This window comes from Macaca thibetana, chromosome X (assembly GCF_024542745.1).
Source record: "Macaca thibetana thibetana isolate TM-01 chromosome X, ASM2454274v1, whole genome shotgun sequence".
NCBI lineage: Eukaryota > Metazoa > Chordata > Mammalia > Primates > Cercopithecidae > Macaca > Macaca thibetana.
This window is the reverse complement of record NC_065598.1, coordinates 71751726-71776613: the sequence shown is the minus strand read 5'-3', so window position 1 is coordinate 71776613 and position 24888 is coordinate 71751726. Positions and strand designations below refer to the sequence as shown.

General features: G+C 36.4%; 1 protein-coding gene across 2 annotated transcripts in view; it reads left to right on the top strand.

Annotated features, from left to right (window-relative positions):
* Positions 1–24888, top strand: part of ZDHHC15 (zinc finger DHHC-type palmitoyltransferase 15) — a 149112-nt gene that overhangs the window by 84956 nt on the left and 39268 nt on the right. For both annotated transcript variants that reach the window (XM_050776390.1, XM_050776389.1), the window contains 5 exons: positions 1222–1254; positions 2002–2122; positions 6397–6529; positions 8995–9121; positions 12808–12911. In XM_050776390.1, coding sequence (XP_050632347.1) covers positions 1222–1254; positions 2002–2122; positions 6397–6529; positions 8995–9121; positions 12808–12911 — 518 coding nt within the window. The remainder of the gene's footprint in view (positions 1–1221; positions 1255–2001; positions 2123–6396; positions 6530–8994; positions 9122–12807; positions 12912–24888) is intronic.

The following is a 24888-nucleotide window of genomic DNA, read 5'->3' as shown; positions in this document are numbered from 1 at the left end:
AATTTTAGACTTACAGATTTTTTGTGAAGATAGTTCTTATATGTCTCACACTCAGTTTCCCTTGTTGTTAACATCTTATATTTGTATGGTACATTTGTTACAATTAATGAACTAACACTGATACATTATTTTTAACTGAAGTCTACATTTAGATTTCCTCAGTTTTTCCATAATGTCCTTTATCTCTTTCAGGATCCCATCCAGGATACCACATTACATTTAATAGTAATGTCTCATCTCCTTAACTTCTCTTAGCTGTGGCAGTTTCCCACACTTGTTTTTGATAACCTTGACAGTTTTTAGGATTAATGGTCAAGTAGTTGTAGAGTGTCCCTTGATTCAGATTTATTTGATGCTTTCCTCATCATTGTTAGACTCGGGTAATATGATTTGGGGAGGAAGATCATAGAGTAAGGTGCCATTCTCATTACATCATATTAAGGGTACCTATAAACATGACTTATCACTGAAATGTTAATTTTAATCATCTGGCTGAGGTAGTTTGTCAGGTTTCACCACTGTAAAGTTGTTCTTCCTTTCTGTGCTTTACTCTTTGAAAGGCAGTCACTATGCACAGCCAACACTAAAGGAATGGGAAGTTATGCCCTCCATCCTTGAACACAAATTATTTCAAGTTATTTTGCTTGGGACATTTATCTCTTCTCTTCATTTATTTATCTATTCAATCATTTATATCAGTATGAAAGCATAAATATTCATTTTATATTCTGCGTTATAACCCAATACTACTTTTTTGTTGCCCAAATTGTTCCAGCTTCATAAACCCCATTTTTATGTTGATACATGTAATCTTCGTGCCTTTTCTCTTAAGTACTTATTCCACCCATATTTTTCTTACCCTTGATTCAGATAGAGGCTATAGCCATATATTTTCTTCTGTATTTTTATTAAACTAAGTATTAAATAAAATGATAGGAGACATAGTGGACCCGTATTAATAATCTGGAGCTTCCAATCCCTTTGAAAGATTGGACTTATAAGCATGTAACTTGCTGCTGGCATGATCCCATAAAGTGTTGTTGTGATTACCTCATCCTAGGAATAACTGAGGGCCACAGTTTTGGAGTCACTATAGTGGAAATCTGAGAATGGGTGTATTGGAACCATGTAAAAATACTGGTGAAACCTTGAGTTTAATTATGAGGTGTTGCTTCATTTCTATAGCCTCACTTATCACACTGTATTTTGTCCCCTTCGTAGGTGTGTGTTAAAAATGGATCATCACTGCCCTTGGTATGTCTGTTTGGTTAATTTCTTTTCTCTAAAAGGGTCAAAGTTGCTCAATTATATGCACTTTTCTAAGCACAGTTGTCACATGCCTGTTTCTGCTGCCATAATTCACTGGGTTTTATATTTCTGTAGGGGACAGGGGATGGGTAACATTTAAAATGAAGAAAAAATATAACACCAAAGGTATGGTGGTGAATTCCTGGAGTTACAAAGCTAATGGTCTCCTATTCATTACTTTAGCAATTGAGCATAGTAATGAAATACAGCACAAACATTTCTCCTTTTAACACTACACAATTCAGTTCTGTTTCTAGCTGGCTTGATGTTTGAAATATTCTAGAATGTTAAATTCAGCAATTTCCCAAGTTTTGTATATCAGACCCAGCAGGCCAGTCTGAAATCACCTAACTACAAAAAGAACATGCCACAACTGTACCAAATGTAGCTGCTAAAACCGTAATACATTTTTAGCAACCAGGATCCAGGTTTGCTTGGATGTGCCAGGAACTAGTCCAGAGGTATTAGGTAGGCCAGGTGTTGCTGTGCCTGTAAATGAAAGAAGAAACAAGTGAGACATGAACTTGTTTTTTCCAGTTTGTTCTTATTAAGGGACTTCTATCTCTATTGGGTTTTTACACTACACATAATGAAGCAGCAGAACTAGCATGATTCCATTGCCTAGTTCACTTATGTATCACTGTGCTCTCAATCAAGAGGTCCTGATTTCAAATTAGTTTTTCTTTTTTTTAGGGTTAATAACTGCATTGGATTTTCCAACTACAAATTCTTCCTTCAATTCTTAGCTTACTCTGTTCTCTACTGCCTGTACATTGCTACAACAGTCTTCAGCTATTTCATCAAATACTGGAGAGTAAGTTAAAAAATATCCTGAAGGGTCCCCCTAGAACAAATGCACACCCACTCCAACTTGTGACATTGTTCACCCTCTATCTTTTTACATTTTAAAATAGCTAATACTGTTGAAGTAAATGGAAGAGAAGGCACTAAAAACAGGTTTTCCATATTGAATACTCTGAGATTTAGGAAGCTGTTATTTAAAGATTCTAGCAAAACAAGTTTCTGCCATACATGAGAATCTTGCTAAGGCCTTCAGGAACCTAATCTCTTGACTCCTACTGATTCTTTACAATGTATTTCTCCAGCTGAGTTTTAAAAATACACTTCTTACCAGTTATAGATTTGAAAAAATGTTGAAACTGATTTTAAATCCCTAGTTTCCTAAGAAAAAGGCTAACAAATCACTCCCCTGTTGTTAGAAAATACTTCCTAATTCCCTATTCAAAGGAGAGTTGCAGAATTCCTACTGTACAGAAAGATATACTGACTAATCTTCACATAACGGGGAGGGGTTTTTTTGTTTTGTTTTTTAACTTTGTTTGACAAACACTAGGTTAGCAATTAGGAGAATGGAGATCGAATACTGGATCTCTTACCTGCTTCACTGGCTCATTGCCAAGATCAAATGAAACAGATGTTGAAAGTGCTTTACCTTTCAAAATGTGATTCAAATAATTATACTGAAATATCAAAAAAGTTATTTCATCCACTTGAAGATATAAATTATATCCAACTACTTCCAAAACAGAAAAACAGACTTAAGGCAGATTTTTTTATTTACAAATGTGTACAAGGTCTAGCAGAAGTATAGTGAAATATGTTCTTTTTAAATGTGTTACTAGTGGACCCCAGGAGATATCCCTTCCCCACAACTCCAGTACAATTACTAAGACATCCATGATGAAGACTGTCCAAACTGAACCTGAATATCAAAAGGCAGATGTGGACAGAGCTACTAGTTATTAGGGATTGCACAAGAGACTATATAACATGAATATCTCACCTCAAATGGAGACATAAAGCCATAGAGAAAGAACATGAATTCAGTGACCAGAATATAGATTATAATAAACTGAAGAAAAAAAGGAGAAGGATAAGGCAATAGGAACCTAAATAGCCAAGAATATTTAAATTATTAATCAGTGCATTGATCCCTAGTAATATAGAAAAGATAGTGTAGAAAATTATAGTGATGTGTGTTTTCCATTTCCCTTTCAACTTGCTGAATCAGTTCAGATATTTAATAACTTTAGGAATAAGGAATTATATAATAGATGTCATAATCATCAACTCAGGGATACAAACAAAACTTTATGCAGAAGTAAAACTTTTTCATACATTTTCTATAAATATAAAATGCTTCATCATCTCTTCCTTTGTCCATTTCCACAGCACAGGATTGTTGTAAAGTTACAATAATTTTAAAATATATTATAAAATCCACATACTGAGCTACTACCCTGAATGTAAAGAAAATCTGCTATGTCCCATCAGCAGGGAAAGTGTTGGCCTTGGTCTTCACAACAGACCTTTCTTGGTGCTTAACACAGTAGGCTACTGTTTAGGAACCACTTTTTACCCTCGTAACAAAATAAACAATATTGCATTTCACACATTTTGCCTTTAGCCCACCTAGTCAACCAATAATCAAATATCACAATGCCAGCCAGGTGTCATGTGCTTTTCTCATTCTTGAATTAATCATCAGAAATGTGCCAGTATTCACAAGTAATACCAAGAGTGAACATAACCTTGTTCTCTTTATATTCCCTCATGTTTTTTTCTCCACAGTAGGCTAGCTCATGCCTCATAGATCAGAGGCAAGGAAATGTGTTCTGGCTTGCCCTAAAATGAAAAGGGCATTGACAGTTCAGAGAAATGCTTCTTTGCAGTCTCTTTAGCCAGATAACGCTTTAATGTAGTTTAGGGATGGCTTTCTCAGTTTAAATTGAATATCCCCTTAAAATAAAAAGTAAACACTGCCATGTATTTTGAAAGCCATGTATCAAGGAGACAAGCTGTGCTCCTATCAATAGCAACCTTCGTTTGTATGGCACTTTACAGTTTTCGAAGCACTTTTATACCCCTTATCTCATCTGATCCTTACCACAACCCTGTGAAGTAGGCAGAGCATGAATTATCAGTCTTATTCAAAGATGATAAAAACTGAGGCTCATAGTAGTTTAGTGACTTGTCTATGATCACCCAGCTTGTAAATTTCAAAGTTAGGACTTTCACCTAAGTCTGACCCTAAGCCCCATAAACTTACACACTGTACCATGTCCTACTGCCCATTATGGCTCTGCTGTGGAGAGCTCTAGCTCCATGGGAATAAGAATTCAGAAGACCAATAGATTATTTATCTCCTCTGTATATTGAACAATAGCTACTTTGATAAGAGATTGATCTTTTCCTTATGCAAAAAATAGTAATACATTCCTCACATATTGGGCCATGGATCTCCTCACAGAACTATGAATTATTTTAGAATCAGGAAAATAGCATTATTCTGCCAGTATTCATCTGATCTCTCTCTGATGGCTATTACTTTGAGTGATTTAGCTTGGTTATCTCCTGAGAAGGTATTTTTGAACATAGGGCTATCACCCTCTTCTAACAAAAAAAAAGTTTAAGAACTCTATCAAGGGGCAACACAGTAGATATGCTTTGGCAGACAGAAAAATGTTCTTCAAGAGTAATTGGGCGGGGTGAGGGAAGAGACTTCAGCTCAGCCAGACAGACTGGACTGACTTTGTATCAGTCCCTCTTGTCTAGCCATTTTCTACTATCCATTTATATGTGAAAAAATAAGAAGTAAAATAAATGTGAGCTTTAAAATATTTTTAAAACATTCTTTAAAAACTAAAGATTGTGAAAGCAAAAACACAGTCAAGGCAAAACCCACTGCAAAGCAATATATGGAGTTTTTTCTGTAAGTTCAAAATAAAACAAAAACCAATCTAATTCAGTTTAGGTGCTTAGGCCAAGAATTTGTAGAGGGATCATTTCAAAAAAGAGAGTTTCAGGTAAATATTCTTGAAGGTTGAAGTTCTTGAGGTAGCTCTTTGCTGGGCTGCTCTGTCCCTATGCAATTTTCACTTGGACCCCCACTCAGCTGGCAGCATCTGACTGGCTGAAGATAACGGGAAGCATCCTTATCTTCATCCTTCAGTATACAACCTGGAAGATTCCCAATATTTCCACACATAAAAATGAATAAAAATATTATCTCAGAGAAGAAAAAAATCTGTACTATCTGAACTTGCCAAGTGTTGCCAAGCCTTAACTTTCTCCTTCCAAATTGGAGTAGAACTAGATCACTCAGAAGTTAAGGTCCACTTAAGAATCACATTTAACTTTATTACTAGAGAGAAATTGGAAATATTTCAAAGTGATTCATCACACTGAAACAATAATTATCACAGGAAAGGAGGAAATAAATAATAGTCATTCCCCCAACTGTTCACACCAAAATTGAAAATGTTTTCTAAGATTCTCTGCAGAAAATAAATGTTACATGCTGCGCATGTTACAGAACTTTATAACATTCATTCTGGTCTAGGCTGCATGTCGGAAAAAAAGGCTGATGCCACATGGAAAATAAGATGTCCTAGATAACTATAAAAATCTTTAGCCACCTAGTTTTACAGTTGCCTGTAAAAATTCTGCTTGATTTTTACTGTCTAAACAGCTGTTTCACAGGAGGTAATATATCAGCACATTCTACCTCAGCTATAAAAAAACAACCACACAAAATCTATAACAACTTTAAAATCAGGTTATGACTTATGGGTAGGACATTTTAAAATTTTACCTATATGTTTTAACTTCTTACATACGTCACCATGACATTTTCAACATACACATGCCCAAGGAAACATGATATACAAAGAATTCCAGAATAACTTACCCTGAGACAAGAGGATAAGGCATATGAGTTCAAGATCTGAAACTAAATTGACTACAAGCTCTGAGAGGTTGCATACTAATTATGGCCCGAGAATAACCTTTTCACATTACCCTTTTATAATTGGTATCTAATATACTCTATTTTACACTGAACCGCACTTAAGCAAGGATCCATTTTAGGCTTTGTAGGCTGAGAGCACACTCACAGGTATCATCATTAACAGAAAGAACCATATTATAAAAATTTTACAGAATCTATTTTTTAAATTATAGCTAGACACTTTATACATGTGAAAAACTACTAACCTATATATTTTTAAAAACTAGCCATCCCCTTTTCCACTTTAATCTTTTGCTTGTTTATTATTTCTTTTCTAGGGGGAATTACCCAGTGTTCGCTCTAAGTTCCATGTCCTTTTTCTTCTCTTTGTGGCCTGCATGTTTTTTGTCAGCCTTGTGATTCTCTTTGGTTACCATTGTTGGCTTGTCAGCAGAAACAAAACCACCTTAGGTAAGACTTAATATTAAGATTAGGAAAAAACATATTAATGTGTATCAGAGGGACCTGTGGATTGTTCCCAAGTAAAACTTCCAGTGAAGCATTTTAGCTGCATGACATCCCTCTACCCCCAAACTGAGACAGATGAAAATATATTTTACCAAAATAGAAAGGCATAGTGAATGAAGATTATAGGCTAATTATGAGAATATTTTTTAATGAAACCCCACACAGAAACAAAAATGGCCATTGTTCTTTATAGTGCATACTGGGTAATAGCTCCCAAGGTTAATAGCTCAGAAGATTTCTAAAAGGTGTTCACATGAGGAAATTAAAGAAAGAATCAGTACAGAAGGGGATGTCAGAAGGGAGAAGTAAAGGTTGATAAAGACAGTAGGATCTAATTTATTATGCACATCTAAAACCAGAGCCCTGAGAAAAAATCCAAACCAACCACAACAAGATTCCAAAAGTCTTGAGAAACAAAAAAAAAATCAGTAAATATCTGTAATCATCAAGGGGCTGTTTAGGTACTGTGGGAATGAGATAAACACATTGAACAAATGATTCTCTAGAAAATAAGTAAAATAAATGAACATATTTTCTGTCAGTTACTCTATAGGCTGTTACTTGGAAAACTATATTTCTGATGGATTCCAGTACATTTTATTTCATCTATGATGAAATAAGTATTTACATTCTGTACAAATCAGTACATGAGGAGTGAGGACAAAGTGTTCAAGTTTTGAATGTTGAATGTTTAGCTAGGATAGATTTGAGAAAAGTTTAGTGCAAAAGCTACTACACATTGGGAATTTATTTGCTAATAATGCTAACAGCTAAGAAAGTATTTGCAATCTATTGGCCGTGCATGATGGCTCACTCCTGTAATCCCAGTACTTTGGGAGGCCAAGGCAGGAGAATCACTTGAGCTGAGGAGTTTGAGACCAGCCTGGGCAACAAAAAGAAACCCCATCTCTACAAATAAAAATAAAAATAATTAGCTGGGCGACTATTCACAATAGCAAAGCCATGGAATCAGCCTAAAGGTCCATCAATGGCAAACTAGATGAAGAAAATGTGGTACATATACACCATGGAATGCTACACAGCCATAACAAAGAATGAGATCCTGTCCTTTGCAGCAACACAAATGAAGCTTGAAGCCATTATCCTAAGTGAACTAACTCAGGAACAGAAAATCAAATACTTCATGTTCTCACTTACAAGTGGGAGCTAAAGACTGAGTACACATAAACACAAAGAATGGAACAACAGACACTGGGGCCTATTTGAGGGAGGAATATGGGAGGAGGGAAGGGTTCAGAAAAATAAAAATTCACTCGGGTACTATCCTTAGTACCTGGGTGACAAACACCAAACCCTCAAGTCACAAATTTACCTATATAACAAACTTGTACATTTACCCTGAACCTAAAATAATAGTTACAATATTTTTAAAATAATAATCATTAGCTGGGTGTGGTGGCATGTGCCTGTGGCTGCAGCTTCTCCGTAAGCTGAGATGGGAAGATTGATTGACCCTGGCCAGGAGTTTAAAGCTGCAGTGAGCTAAGATTGTGCCACTGCACTCTAGCCTGGGTGACAGAGCAAGATCCTGTATCTATTAAAAAAAATAAAGTATTTGCATCCATTTTCTTAACCAAATATATATGTAGCCCCTACTTGCTAGGATGGTAGATTAGCACATTTGGCTTAGAGACCAGCTACAAAGTGGAAAACCACTAAAAGCTTCATAATAACAGAGTCTGAAAACAAAGAACAAATGAGAAACAGTCAGATGCAGCAAGAGTCCAACAGTGAAATCATTTACTTAATGGGATAAATGTGTGTCTAAAAATAATGTTCTCTAACATGGTCCCATTCTTTACAGTCTTTGAAGTGATTATGGCTCACCAATTGACATTTTATCTGAAGTAAAACTCAGTTTCTTACATTGCAGGCTTCAGCATGAACACTTTCATTTTTGAAATGTTTCAAAACCAAATCAATGTTATTACCATCTCTTTATGTCATTATTTTCTTCCCAGCTCTAAAGACGGTAGCCATTCGGTTGTTGTTGCCACTTAGATTCAAATAAAGTGCTGTTAAATCTGTTCCTATACTCTAAATTCAGCAGTACAAAATACATACTACCCCCATGGCTGCTTAATTATTTTTACCACCATGTGTTTCCCCTGTCTTTTAAAAAGAGAATTCTAATTCTTTATATGCAGTAACAAGCTTAGTTTGTGTTAAGTGATTAAACTGGTTTTTACTAAGTAATTTGGCAATATCTAAAAATTGCTAATCAATATTAGCAATTAAAAATTGCTAAGCAATATCTGTGCTACCATAGCAAAAAGATATGATAGAACCAAGTCACATACATGGAGAAATGTAAATCATGACTATGCTGAAATATGTTTCTTTATTGTTTTCTTCCTCTTTTCTTCAACTCTCCTGCCCTGCCTTAGAGGCCTTCTGCACTCCAGTGTTTACAAGTGGCCCAGAGAAAAATGGGTTCAACCTTGGCTTCATCAAGAATATCCAGCAGGTGTTTGGAGATAAGAAGAAGTTCTGGTTAATACCTATTGGTTCCAGGTGAGTAAATATTACCACTGGAAGAAGTTAGTACTGGACCATCCCTTAAACCAGCAAATTCAATTTTGATTGTAGTATGCAGCAGGTATCAGTCCAGTGTGAAACTCTATTCCCCAAGTTCTTCATTTCTAGGTTAGTAAAGACAAATAAAGAGGTGAGGGTCTGATAAAATAGATATTCTCATGCTTTCTTGGTGGCAATGTGCAGTGGCACTACCAATCTTTTATAACCGAATTTGGTAATATCTATCAAAAAACATAAGAATCTACATGTCCAACATCCCAGTAATTCCATTTCTGGGAATTGAATCTACCCTAAAGACAGAGACAAACTATGCACAAAAATGTCCATCACAGCATTATTTGTAGCCAATAATTAGGAAACAACCTAAATATCCAAACATATGGGAATGGATAAGTGTGTGTGTGTGTTGCGTGTGTGTGTGTGTATATATATATATATATGTGTGTGTGTGTATATATATATATATCTACTGGATGGAATACTACACAATCAAAAGTAATGGTTATAAAGACTATGTCACAAAAGGGAAAGTGCTTACTATATTTTAAGTTGAAAATGAAAAATCCAGTACACTGTGATTAAAAACATAAGTATATATGGAAGAAAAACAGCAGAAGAGAAATATAGCAAAAAATGTTTAAAAAGGTACTATATTTTAAGTGAAAAATGAAAAATTCGATACACTGTGATTAAAAACATAAATATATATAGAAGAAAAACAGCAGAAGAGAAATATACCAAAAAATGTTAAAAATGGTAAGGGCAATAGTCTTAGAAATTATTTATCTTTTCTCCATTTTACATATTTTGTGGTTAATACTAATTTTATGAATAAAACATATAAAAAGCAAGAACAAAGATTAATTTGAGGTTATAGGTAATTCTTTTTTATTATACTTTAAGTTCTGGGGTACATGTGCAGAACATGCAGGTTTGTTACATAGGTATGCACGTGCCATGGTGGTATGCTGCACCCATTAACCCATCATCTACGTTAAGTATTTCTCCTAATGCTATCCCTCTCCTAGCCCCCCAACCCCCGACAGGCCCCGGTGTGTGATGTTCCCCTATCTATGTCCAAGTGTTCTCATTGATCAACTCCCACTTATGAGTGAGAACATGCTGTGTTTGGTTTTCTGTCCTTGTGTTAGTTTGCTGAGAATGATGGTTTCCAGCTTCATCCATGTCCCTGCAAAGGACATGAACTCATTTTTTTGTGGTTACATAGTATTCCATAGTGTATATGTGCCACATTTTCTTTATCCAGTCTATCATTGATGGGCATTTGGGTTGCTTCCAAGTCTTTGCTATTGTGAACAGTGCCGTAATAAACATATGTGTGCATGTGTCTTTATAGTAGAATGATTTCTAATCCTTTGGGTATATACCCAGTAATGGGATTGCTGGGTCAAATGGTATTCTCATTCTAGATCCTTGAGGAATTGCCACACTGTCTTCCACAATGGTTGAACTAATTTACACTCCCACCAACAGTGTAAAAGTGTTCCCATTTCTCCACATCCTCACCAGCATCTGTTGTTTCCTGACTTTTTAATGATCGCCATTCTAACTGGCATGAGATTGTATCTCATTGTGGTTTTGATTTGCATTTCTCTAATGACCGGTGATAATGAGCTTTTTATAATATGTTTGTTGGCCACATAAATGTCTTCTCTTGAGAAGTGTCTGTTCATATCCTTCGCCCACTTTTTGATGGGGTTGTTTGGTTTTTTCTTGTAAATATGTTTAAGTTATTTATAGATTCTGGATATTAGCCCTTTGTCAGATGGATAGATTGCAAAAATTTTCTCCCATTCTATGGGTTGCCTGTTCACTCTGATGATAGTTTCCTTTGCTGTGCAGAAACTCTTTAGTATAATCAGATCCCATTTGCCAATTTTGGCTTTTGTTGCCATTGCTTTTGATGTTTTGTTCATGAAGTCTCTGCCCATGTCTATGTCCTGAATGGTATTGCCTAGGTTTTCTTCTAAGATGTTTATGGTTTTATGTCTTATATTTAAGTCTTTAATCCATCTTGAGTTAATTTTTGTATAAGGTGTAATGAAGGGATCCAGTTTCAGCTTTCCACATATGGCTAGCCAGTTTTCCCAACACCATTTGTTAAATAGGAAATCCTTTCCCCATTGCTTGTTTTTGTCAGGTTTGTCAAAGATAAGATGGTTGTAGATGTGTGACATTATTTCTGAGGGCTCTGTTCTGTTCCATTGGTCTATATATCTGTCTTGGTATCAGTATCATGCTATTTTTGTTACTGTCGCCTTGTAGTACAGTTTAATTTGAGGTTATAGGTAATTCTTAGAACTGCAACCATTATGCAGGGAAAGTAGTGGATGAGAAATAAACAGTCAAGCTTGTGTTCTGTGAATTACTTTGTGAACCAGATTGAACCACCATCAACTAAACTAATTCTGGAGCAGAGCTTGCTTTTAGCCTTCTTGTAGCCCCCTTTCGGTCCCCTCCTTAGACAGGGATACATTCATGTTCACTTAGTTGAGGAAACTTTGTTGGGGGTAGGGTGGTAATTATGGAAAAATTTCTGCTTGATTGATTGCCTTGATACTTCCTGTGTAGCAGTTAGTATTTTACAGACTCATTTATTTCAGAGATGTGGTGTATCCAACTAACCTGTCTATAAATCACAAGGCAAAACTATGTCAGTGGGTAATATTGATTAATAACTGTTACCAGGTATTACCTACACCCTATTCACATACTCACAAACACAAATATACACACATCATCACCACATCAAACGGAGGTATAAAATGAGTCTTCTCTGGAATAAAGAACAAAACCAAAAATCAAGGCCCATTCATTTATAATCAGTACACTTACATTCTCTTTAGAGTGCTATCGATAAAATCTGTCAACTTTCAATTTACCATATACGTGAACAGGAGAAAAGGCATAGATAACATCAAAACTCATTCAGACTCAAAGGTGGAATGCATTCAGATACCTAAACTGAAATGTTGAAACTAACCTCTTCTAACTGGGGCCAGCTCAGTTCCTTCCAGTGCATCCCATCTGTTAGTGGACAGAAATTAACCAGGGAGTTGACCCTAGCTTACCACAGGTAGCCACAAAGCGAGACCCCACATGTGGATAATTGCCCCCAAAATCTGCAGTCTAGAGATGGCTCACTCTGGCTCTTTCCCCTAGTTCCTAATAACCTTTCTGCCATGCAAACCAAATAAATAACAGTGCATTCAGGCATTATCTTTCACCAATTCACACCACCTTATCTCCACTGTATTCAATGTTTCAGAGACTGGTCATCTTTCTTGAAAACTTAGAATCAAAGCAGTAAGATAATGGGATATAAATTTGTATCGTCATCATTAAGTGATATGTATGAAGCTTGCTGTGTGTGCATATTGCCATACTGGGCATTTTGGGAACCAAACTACAGAGTTGCTTACAAACAAGAAGTTAACACTGATGCAGACACACAAATAAGATATGGAAATCGAGAGCAATATGGCAACTAAATGATGCTATTGTAAGAGTCCATTCCGCCACGGCTTTAGACAATAAGACTAAATATGCCTAACAACCTCCCTCTTGTTTTTAAGAGGATTATAACCTTCACAAAAGTCTATGTCAGCTGCAATAACTCACTGCCTTTCTTTTCCCACCAGCCCTGGTGATGGACACTCCTTCCCTATGAGGTCTATGAATGAGTCACAGAACCCACTGCTAGCAAATGAAGAACCCTGGGAAGACAATGAGGATGACAACCAAGGTAAGTTGGGTCAAAGACTATGAAGTCCACGTTAATACAACCAATGTAATGTGGTGAGTAAATAGTGTCCAGAAAGATTTTATAAGCATGTCAACCTCATAAGTGTCCTCTGGATGGAGGAGAGCAAGTATGGCCAGATTTGTTTAGTAACCATGGGAAATTTAGATAAGATTAGATTGCAGCTTGGGAGATTCCTTACCAGCTTTGTGATTCCGTGATTTATATCACCAGTCAGATATACATCTGGATATATATGGATTTCTAAACAATCCTGCTGGGTAGTCACTTGTAGTGCTTTGCTTGAATGTGGAGTTCAATTTAATCGATGGGCAACAATTGACCTTTCTCCATCCTCCTTCATTCACATTGGTTAAATTTTCTTTAAAATCCTATGCTCAGTCTCTTTTTAGAATGGTTTAAATACACTAAAAACTAAAAGATAGTAATGGGAGAAGCCTACACATGCATGTAGTCTACTTTTCTAAAAGGAAGAGGGGCAAAGGAAAATAAGTTCCAACTTTCTACTACCAGGTCACTGGGTCATCCTAAGGCATTTTGTAAAGAATTAAAAGTTGAGTTCTCATGTAATGTATCCCCATTGCCAGCCCTATTCCTTGTCTCCACCTGTTGCTGTGCCTACTTTTGTGCCTCCAACATTTACTTATGTTGCTAATACCAACCATTAGAGAGTCGTTTTGGCTACTGTTCCCAATAATGCAGTAGCTGGCAGCAATTTTGAGTAGAAACTTGTAGTAGCTATCACAAACCTGGGGTGAAGGAGGCTAAATGAGGACATGGAAAAGCATTGAAGTGGGAGCAGCAGTGGAGAGCAAGTCTTTCAAATTTTTTACTCAGTTGGATTATCCAGGCCCTGATTACCAGGAAATCTAGTTTTAGAGAAAAGCATGTTACTAGGTCCAAGGAATACAAAATAGCCACAAATCCATAGATAGAAAAAAAAAAAAAAAAACCAGTTATTGCCCATCCCAAAGAACTTACAACAAGGGCAACTCCCTTACTTCCTCCTGCTGACTGTTGGAAAATTGACTATATTTTGACCTATCTTCCTTCAGTCTTCAGTCTTTCTGAACTGACTTTTACTTACAGCAGTCACAAGTTATAACAACTCTTATTTTGGTATTAAACCCAAACTCTAATAGAAGCCAAATACTTATCAGGTCTTTACCTGGTTTGAAATAATTCACAATGGAAAAAGGTATTCATAATACTTTAAATGTAGATATAGCACCACATCATAAAGAGGTTATGTTTTGAAGCAGTCTCCAATTCCAGACCTTTTCAAAAATATTCAACCATTAAAAAATTAGTATGTTATTTTATAGTTTACAAAGTGCTTTCCTATACTTTTTCTTCATATCCTTTGACCTGCACAACTTTCAGGTTAGATAGGCAGTGTTATTAATAGCATCCCCATTTTATAATTAAGAAACTAAAATTGAGAGATGTTAATCTCACATGTCAAGGTATCTTGATTCCAAATCCTAGGTTTTTTCCACTACAATGCTATATCTCTCTTTTGGACAAGTACATATGAGACACAGTGCTGTAATTGCATGCCATTTAGTTATCTGAAGTGTTCAGCTGCTTCTTACATAATCATAAAATCATAAACTGTAAGATGCCTTTAGCTTTAGCAAGACCACTATGCCATCTTAGATAGCTGAGGGTTTTTTTAAGTTCATTGAAGGAGACACCACAATCCTCCTTTGTAACCCATTCTAGTATCTAATGCAAGTTCTCATGCTGTATTCTTTGTTAAGTTGGTTCTATGTTATCTTCAGTTGTTCCCATTTTCTGTGCATAACTGTCAGATACAAACAGTTCTTACACTATTAACAACTTAGATTCCTAGGAAAGATGCTGTAAGTTGAAATTACATGTGTGTATTGAACTTAATTTCTTTTAGGAATCAAGTGGAATTTTTATTCCTAGCCCAAAATACAACATTTCATTTAGCATAAATGTACTCGTACAGCCGGGTGCTGTAGCTCATGCTTGTAATCCCAGCACTTTGGGAGGCTGAGGCGGGCGGATCACCTGAGGTCAGAAGTTCAAGACCAGCCTGGCCAACATGGCAAAACCCCATCTCTACTAAAAATGTACAAAAAAAATTAGCCAGGTGTGGTGACAAACACCTTTCATCCTAGCTACTTGGGAGGCTGACACAGGAGAATCACTTGAACCCGGGAGACGGAGGTTACAGTGAGCTGAGATCGTGCCACTGCACTCCAGCCTGGGCAACAGAGGGAGACTCCATCTCAAAAGAAAAAAAAAAACATGTACTTGTACATTGCATAATGTAAAACAAACATTTGGCCAGGCACAGTGGCTCACGCCTGTAATCCCAGCACTTTGGGAGGCCGAGGCAGGCAGATCACGAGGTCAGGAGATCAAGACCATCCTGGCTAACATGGAGAAACCCCATCTCTACTAAAAATACAAAAAAAAAAAAAATAGCCAGATGTGGTGGCGGGCACCTGTAGTCCCAGCTACTTGGGAGGCTGAGGCAAGAGAATGGCATGAACCCAGGAGGCAGAACTTGGCAGTGAGCTGAGATCGCACCACTGCACTCCAGCCTGTGTAACAGAGCAAGACTGTGTGACAGAGCGAGACTGTGTCTCAAAAAAAAAAAAAAAAGATAAAATATGCTAACAATAACCTGTTAGGTACAAATGTAATATCACAGTCAGGAACTACATAAAGTCTTTGTGATCTTTGAAATCCCGGCCTTATATTAGCACAGCAAATTATAAGGTAAAGAGGCACCTTTATGAAATCAAGGGATTTAAATAGGCTTCTCTGATGTCATTTTTGAATATAAAAGGTTTAATTAATGCACAAATATATAGAAAATGCTTAAATACCCAGTGTATAGATCCATGTAGTCTTCTGAGGAGATTTAGCAGGCATCTTTTTAAAGACTTTTGAGTCTTGGGGCTATATTTTAGCTTCTTGAGGAAATGATCCAAAGATATCTGTTATATTACTGCTTTTGCTCATTATAAATTTTCCTGTAGCTTACATAATAAAAATTAAAGATTACAGTATAATTCTTTCTGCTGTATTCAAATTGGGATCCATTTTCTTAAAATTGGATAGGTGGCATCTATGGCTCTACCTAAGTATCATGAAAAATAAGTTAGGTATGATTGTCAGGGTGATTCTTAAATGAAAACTGCTGTGGGTCAGAGCTTGCCTATATGTGAAACCCATAAAGAACTTCTTCAGCTTTCTTGGGGTCAGGGGCTGGGAGTAATCCTAGTTCCTTAATATTTCTTGTACAGCTGATTTCTCAATTTTTTACATCTTTATGGCTCTGGTGCCTTTTTGAATGTTCTGTGTTTCTTTTTTTTTTTCCCCCTTGAGATAGAGTCTCACTCTGTCATCCAGGCTGAAGTGCAGTGGTGCAATCTCGGCTCACTGCAACCTCTGCCTCCCGTGTTCAAGTGATTCTCCTGCCTCAGCCTCCCAAGTATCTGAGACAACAAGTGCGCGCCACCATGCCTGGCTAATTTTTGTATTTTTAGTAGAGTTGGGGTTTTGCCGTGCTGGCCAGGCTGGTCTTGAACTCGTATGTTTCTTTATTGTTTCAGTAGTAACAAAGGCTCTGCCATTTTCCAAGTGTCACTCCTTTCAAATTAGTTGCTGAACTCTTTGATTGTGGTCATTTATTTGAGATGCAGTATCCCTGGAAATCTGCAGGAGATAGCCACAGTTAATATTCTCTATGCAGTAAAGTTAACAGAGATGTCGACAAAGACTCCAGCAGCAGAGCAATGTTTTTTTCTATTTGCAAAGGAATAACTCTAGTTTTTAAATATGTATACTTTTATTTGTTTTCTTTCATTGTAAAAATTTAAGATGTATAACATGATGTTTTGAAATACAAATACATAGTGAAATGATTACAGGTAAGCAATTTAACAAGTACATCATCTAACATAGTTACCTTTTTTATGTGATAAGAGTACTTATAATCTATGCTCTTAGAAAATTTCCAGTATACAATACAATATTATTAACTATAGCCCCCATGCTATACTTTAAATTTCTAGATTTGTTCATCCTGTGTAACTACTTAATTTGTACACTTTGGCCTACATTTCCCCCAACCCTGCCTGCTTCTGGTAACCACTGTTATATTCTCTGGCTCTCTCTTTGTCTGAGAATCCACATATAAGAGAGATCATGCAGGATTTTTCTTTCTGTGTCTGGCTTATACCACTTAACATTATCCTCCAGGTTCATCCATGTTGTTGTAAATGGAAGAATGGCCTTCTTTTTAAAAACCGAATAATAGCCGGGCATGGTGGCTTACGCCTATAATCCTAGCACTTGGGAGGCCAAGGTAGGTGGATCACGAGGTCAGGAGATCGAGACCATCCTGGCTAACATGATGAAACCCCGTCTCTACTAAAAATACAAAAAATTAGCCAGGCATGATGGCATGCGCCTGTAATCCCAGCTACTCAGAAGGTTGAGGCGGGAGAATCGCTTGAACCTGAGAAGTGGAGGTTGCAGTAAGCCAAGATCTCACCACTGCACTCCAGGCAGGGCAACAGAGCGATACTGTGTCTCAAAAAAAAAAAAAAAAAAAAAAAAAAAAAAATCAAGTGTATATCTATCCCGCAATTTTCTTTATACATTCATCCATCCACAGAGACATCCGTTGTTTCCATAGCTTAGTTACAGTGAATAATGCTGCAGTAAACATGGGAGTGCAGATATCTCTATGAGGTACTGATTTTATTTTATTAGATATATACACAGAAGGGGGATTGCCAGATCATATAGTAGTTCTATTTTTCAATTTTTGAAGAACCTCCATACTGTTTTCTGTAATGGCAATACCAATTCATATCCCCTCAACAATGGATAAGGATTCCCTTTTCTCCACATCCTCACCAACATTAGTTATCTTCTGACTTTTTGAGAATGACCATCCTAACTGGTGGAAGGTAATATCTCATGGTGGTTTTGATCTGCATTTCCATGAAGATTAGTGATGTTGAGCATCCTTTCACACACCTGTTGGCCATTTGAATGTCTTCTTTTGAGAAATGTCTATTCAGGTCCTTCACCCGTTGTTTAATCTGTGTATTTGGGGGTTTTTTTATTTTATTATTTATTTATTTATTTATTTATTTATTTTGCTATTGAGTTGGATGAGTTCTTCATATATTTTGGATATGAACCCCTTATCAGATATATAGTTTGCAAATATTTTGTCTCATTCTGTAAATTGCATTTTCATTTTTTTAAGATTTCAAAATTCCAGTTTCTTGTTTCTTTTTTTAAAATTTTGGATGTATCACTATGAGGAAACCATACTTATTTTACTTAAAATTATTATCACAAATAATCTAGGAACTCAAAATTGCACTGTGGTTTTAAAAATATTTTTATAATAGAGGTACTTATTTGAGGGGTACATGTGATATTTTTGTACATTCATAATGTGTAAAGATTAAATCAGGGTAATTGGAATATCTATCACTTCAAATATTTATCTTTTATTTAGACTAGGAACATTCAAATTATTCTCTTCTAGCTATATTGAAATGTACAGGCTGGGCGCGGTGGCTCGCACCTGTAATCCCAGCACTTTGGGAGGCCAAGGCAGGCAGATCACGAGGTCAGGAGATCGAGACCATCCTGGTTAACACGGAGAAAACCCGTCTCTACTAAAAATACAAAAAATTAGCCGGGCATGGCGGTAGGCGCCTGTAGTCCCAGCTACTCGGGAGGTTGAGGCAGGAGAATGGCATGAACCCGGGAGGCGGAGCTTGCAGTGAGCCTAGATCGTGCCACTGCACTCCAGCCCGGGCAGCAGAGCCAGACTCCGTCTCAATAAAAAAGCAAAGAAAGAAAAGAAATGTACAATAGATTATTGTTAACTATAGGCAACCTACTGATCTATCAAACACAAGGTCTTATTTCTCCTATCGAATTGTATACTTACACCCATTAATCAACTTCTCTTTATTCTCCTCTCCTCCCTAATCTTCCTGGCCTCTGGTAACAACCAATCTACTCTCTGTCTTTGTAAGATCCACTTTCGTAGCTCCTACATGTGAGTAAGAATATGAATATTTGTCTTTGTGTGCTTGGCTTATTTCCTTAACGTAATGACCTCCAGTTCCATCCATGTTGCTGCAAATGACAGGATTTTAACGTTTTTATGGATGAATAATATTCCATTGTGTACATATACCACATTTTCTTTATTCATTTGTCCACTGAAGAACATTTAAGTTGATTCTAGTATTTTGGCTCTTATAAATAGTGCTACAGTAAACATAGGAGTGCACATACGTCTTTGACACACTGATTTCCTTTCTTTTGGATATATACCCAGTACTGGAATTGATGGATCCTGCGGTAGTTCTATTTTTAGTTTCTATTGGAACCTCCGCACTGTTTTCCATAGTGACTGTACTAATTTACATTTCCACCAACAGTGTGCACGGGTTCCCCTTTCATGTGCTTGGTAGCATCCATTATTCACTGTCTTATTTTAACAAGGATTACATGGTATCTCACAATGATTTGATTTTCATTTCCCTGAAGATTGGTGATGTTGAGCATTTTTCATATACCTGTTGGCCATTTGTATGTCTTCTTGTGAGAAACATCTATTCAGATATTTTGCCCATTCTAGAATCAGAGTACTTGGCTTTTTTTTTTTTTTTTTTTTTTTTTTTTTTTTTTTTTTTTGCTATTAAGTTATTTGAGCTCCTTATATATTCTGGTTATAAATCCTTTGTCAGATGGATAGTTTGCAAATACTTTCTCCATTCTATGTGTTGTCTCTTCACTTTGTTGGTGTTTTCTTTGCTGTGCAGAAGCTTTTTACTTTTATGTAATCCCATTTGTCTATTTTTGCTTTGGTTGCCTGTGCTTTTAACGTCTTGTCCTAGAGCATTTTCCCCAAGTTTTCTTCTAGTCCTTTCATAATTTCAGGCTTTAGGTTTAAGTCTTCAATCCATTTTGATTTGACTTTTGTATATGGAGAGAGATATGGATCTAGTTTAATTCTTCTGTATATGGTTGTCCAGTTTTCACAGCACCATTAGCTGAAGAGACTGTTCTTTCCACATTGTATGTTCTTGGCACCTTTGTCAAAAATGAGTTGGCTGTAAATGTGTAAACTTAGACCTGGTTTCTCTATTCTCTTCATTGGTCTATGTCTGTTTTTATCCCAATACCATGCACCATGCTGACTTACTTAACATTGCTTTGTAGTTTTTTTTAATTTTTATTTTATTTATTTATTTATTTTTTTTAGGCAAGGGCTTCCTTGGTTGCCTGGGCTGGAGTGCAGGTGGCACAATCTCAGCTCACTGCAATCTCCACCTCACAGGTTCAAGCAATTCTCCTGCCTCAGCCTCCTGAGTAGCTGGGATTACAGTCGTACACAACGCCTGTCTAATTTTTGTTTTTTAGTAGAGACAGGGTCTTGCCATGTTGGCCAGGCTGGTCTCAAACTCCTGGCCTCAACTGATCTGCCCACCTCAGCCTCCCAAAATGCTGGGATTACAGGCCACAGTGCCTGACCACTTTGTAGTATATTTTGAAACCAGGTAGTGTGGTGCCTCCAGTTTTGTTCTTTTTGTTCAGGATTGCTTTGGCTATTTGGGGTCTTTTTTTTGTTGTTCCACATACATTTTAGGATTATCTTTTCCATTTCAGTAAAGAATGCGATTGGTATTTTGATAGGGATTGCATTGAATCTGTAGATTGCTTTGGGTAGAATGGACATTTTAACTATATTGATTCTTCTAGTCAATGCACATGAAATATTTTTCCATTTTTCCTTTATATCCTCTTTAATTTTTTTCATCAATGTTTTATAGTTTTCCTTCTATAGATCTTTCACTTCTTAAATTAATTCCTAGGTATTTTATATACTTTGTAGCTATTTGAAATGGAATTGCTTTCTTGATTTCTTTCTTAAGATTTTTGCTGGCCGGGCGCGGTGGCTCAAGCCTGTAATCCCAGCACTTTGGGAGGCCGAGGCAGGTGGATCACGAGGTCAGGAGATCGAGACTATCCTGGCTAACATGGTGAAACCCCGTCTCTACTAAAAATACAAAAAACTAGCCGGGCGTGGTGGCGGGCGCCTGTAGTCTCAGCTACTTGGGAGGCTGAGGCCGGAGAATGGCGTGAACCCGGGAGGCGGAGCTTGCAGTGAGCCGAGATCACGCCACTGCACTCCAGCCTGGGAGACACAGCGAGACTCCGTCTCAACAAAAAAAAAAAAAAAAAAAAAAAAGATTTTTGCTGTTGGTGTGCATAAATTCTACTGACTTTCGTAGTTTGATTTTGTATCTTGCAACTTTACTAAATTCATTTATTAGTTCTAACAGTTTTTTGGTAGAGTTGTTAGGGTTTCCTAAATATAATATCAGGTCATCTGCAACCAAGGATGACTTGGCTTCTTCCTTTCCAGTTTGGATCCCCTTTATTTATTTTTCTTATCTGATTGCTTTGGCAAGGATTTCTGGTATTATGTTGCATAAAAGTGGTGAAAGTGGGCCTCCTCATCTTGTTCCGGATCTTAGAGGATCAGCTTTCAATTTTTCCCATTCAGTATTATGTTAGCTGTGGGTTTGTCATATATAGCCTGTGTTAATTTGAGATATGTTCCTTTTATACCCAGTTCGTTAAGGGTTTTTATCATAAAGAGAAGTTGTATTCTATCAAATGCTTCTTCAGCAGCTATTGAAATAATCTTGTGCTTTTTTTTCTTGGTTCTGTTAATGTGATGCATCAGATTTATTGATTTGTGTTTGTTGAACCATCCTTGCATCCCTAGGATGAATCTCATTTGACTGTAGTGATTAATCTTTTAAATTTGTGATTGAGTTCAGTTTGCTTGTATTTTGTTGAGGATCTTAACATTTTGTGTTCATCAGTGATATTGGCCTGAGTTTTCTTTTATCATTGTATCCTTGTCTGGTTTGGGTATCAGGGTAATGCTGACCTTGTAGAGTTTAGGAGTATTCCCACCTCTTCAATTTTTGTGATAGGTTAAGTAGAATTGTTATTAGTTCTTCCTTAAACGTTTGGTAGAATTCAGCAGTGACGCCATCAGGTCCCAGACTTTTTTTTTTTTTTTTTTTCTCTGATGGGAGACTTTTTTTTTAGACTCTCAATCTCATTACTCCTTATTGGTTTATTCAGCATTCTGTTTCTTCATGGTTCAACCTTGGTAGGTTGTATGTGTCAAGGAATTTATCCATTTCTTCAAGGTTTTCCTATTTGTTGGTGTATAGTTTTTCATTATAATCTCTAATGATTCTTTATATTTCTGTGGCATCAGTTGTAATATCCCATTTTTCACTTCTGATTCTATTTATTTGGGTCTTCTCTCTTTTTTCTTTGGTTAATCTTGCTAACATTTTGTCAATTTTATCTTCAAAAATCCAACTTTTTGTTTCATTGATCTTCTATATTGCTTTGGAAAATATTGATTTTATTTTGTTTCTGATCTGGTATTTATTATTTCTTTCATTCTACTAATTTGGTGTTTGGTTCATTCTTGCTTTTCTAGTTCCTTAGGTGCATGGTTAGGTTCTTTTTTCAAGTCTTTCTCCTTTTTTGATGTAGGCATTTATATAAACTTCCCTTCTAGTACTGCTTTGGTGTATCCTATAGATTTTAGTATGTTGTACTACCATTTTCATTTGTTTCAAGAATTTTTTAAATTTCTTTCTTAATTTTCTTCATTGACTCATTGGCCCAGGAGCATGTTTTTTAATTTCTATGTGTTTGTGCAGGTTCTAGGGTTCATCTTATTTATTTCTAGTTTTATCCATTGTGGTCAGAAAAAATACTTTTTAAAAATCAGGACAGAAAATGAATCTCGAGAAAACATAGTTGACATGATTTCTACTTTTTAGAATTTGGTGATGCTAGTTTTGTGGCCGAAGATCTGGCCTATTCTAGAGAATGTTCTATGTGCTGAAGAAAAGAATGTATATTCTGTAGCAATTTTATGAAATGTTCTATAAATATTACTTGGGCCTATTAGGTCTGGTGTGTAGTTTAACTCTGATATCTTTGTTGATTTTCTGTCTGGATGATATTCCCTTTACTGAAAATGGGGTGTTAAACTGCCCTACTGTTATTTTATTGCAGTCTATCTCTTCCTTTAGATTTATTGATGTTTGTTCTATATACTTCAGTACTTCTGTGTTGAGTGCATTGATATTTACAATTGTTGTATCATCTTGCTGAATTGACCCTTTATCATTATATAGTGACCTTCTGTGTCTCTTTTTATATCTTTTATTTGTAATTCATTTTGTCAGATATAAATAAGTTACTCCTGATCTTTTTTGGTTTCCAGTTGCATGGAATATCATTTTCCATTTATGTACTTATGTGTGCCTTTATAGGTGAAATAGGTTTCTTGTAGGCAACATAGTTAGGTCTTGTTTCTTATTTTTATTTTTTATTTTAGGTTTGGTGGTACACGTGGAGGTTTCTGATATAGGTAAACTCATGTCATGGGGATTTATTGTATGTATTAGTACATCGCCCAGGTATTAGGCTTAGTACCTAATAGTTATCTTTTCTGCTCCTCTCCCTCCTCTCTGCCCTCAAGTAGACACCAGTGTCTGCTTTTTCCTTCTTTTTGTTCATAAATTCTCATCATTTAGCTCCCACTTATAAGTGAGAACATGCAATATTTGGTTTTCTGTTCCTCAGTTAGTTTGCTAAGCATGATAACCTCCAGCTCAATCCATGTTCCCACAAAAGACATGATCTTATTCTTTTCTATGACTTAATAATATTCCATGGTATATGGGTGCCACATTCTCTTTATCCAGTCTGTCATTTATGGGCATTTAGGTTAATTCCACATCTTTGCTATTGTGAACAGTCCTGTAGTGAACATTTGTGTACATGTGGCTTTATAGTAGAATGTTTTATATTCCTCTGGGTATATACCCAGTAACGGGATTGCTGTGTCAAATGGCAGTTCTGCTTTTAGATCTTTGAGGAATTGCTATAGTGCTTTCCACAATGGTTGAACTAATTTACACCCCCACCAGCAGTGTATAAGGGTTCCCTTTTCTCTGTAACCTCACCAGCATCTGTTATTTTTTGACTTTATTATAATACCCATTCTGACTGGTATGAGATGGTATCTCATTGTGGTTTTCATTTGCATTTCTCTAATGATGAGTGATATTGAGCTTTTTTATATGTTAGTTTGCTGCATGTATGTCTTCTTTTGAGAAGTGTTTGCTCATATCCTTTGCCTACTTTTTAATGGGGTTGTTTGTTTCTGTCTTGTAAATTTACTTAAGTTCCTTATAGATGATGGATATTAGACCTTTGTCAGATGCACAGTTTGCAAATATTTTCCTCCATTTGGTAGGTTGTCTGTTTACTCTGTTGATATTCTCCTTTGCTGGGCAGAAGGTCTTAGATTTAATTAGATCCCATTTGTCAATTTTTGCTATTGTGATTGCTTTCAGTGTCTTTGTCATGAACTCTTTATCCATTCCTGTGTCCAGGATAACATTGCTTAGGTTGTCTTCCTGGGTTTTAATAGTTTTGGGTTTTATACTTAAGTCTTTAATCCATCTTGAATTGATTTTCATATATGGTATAAGGAAGGGGTCCAGCTTTTATCGTCTGAATATGGTGAGCCAGTTATCCCAGCACCATGTATTGAATAGGGAGTCCTTTCCCCATTGTTTATTTTTGTCAGCTTTGTCAAAGATCACATGGTCATAGATGTGTAGCCTTATTTCTGGGCTCTCTATTGTGTTCCATTGGTCTATGTACCTATTTTTGATTATGCTGTTTTGGTCACTGTATCCTTGTAGTATAGTTTCAAGTCAGCTAACATGATTCCTCCAGCTTTGTTCTTTTGGCTTTGGATTGCCTTGGCTATTCAGGCTCTTTTTTGCTTCCATACGAATTTTAAAATATTTTT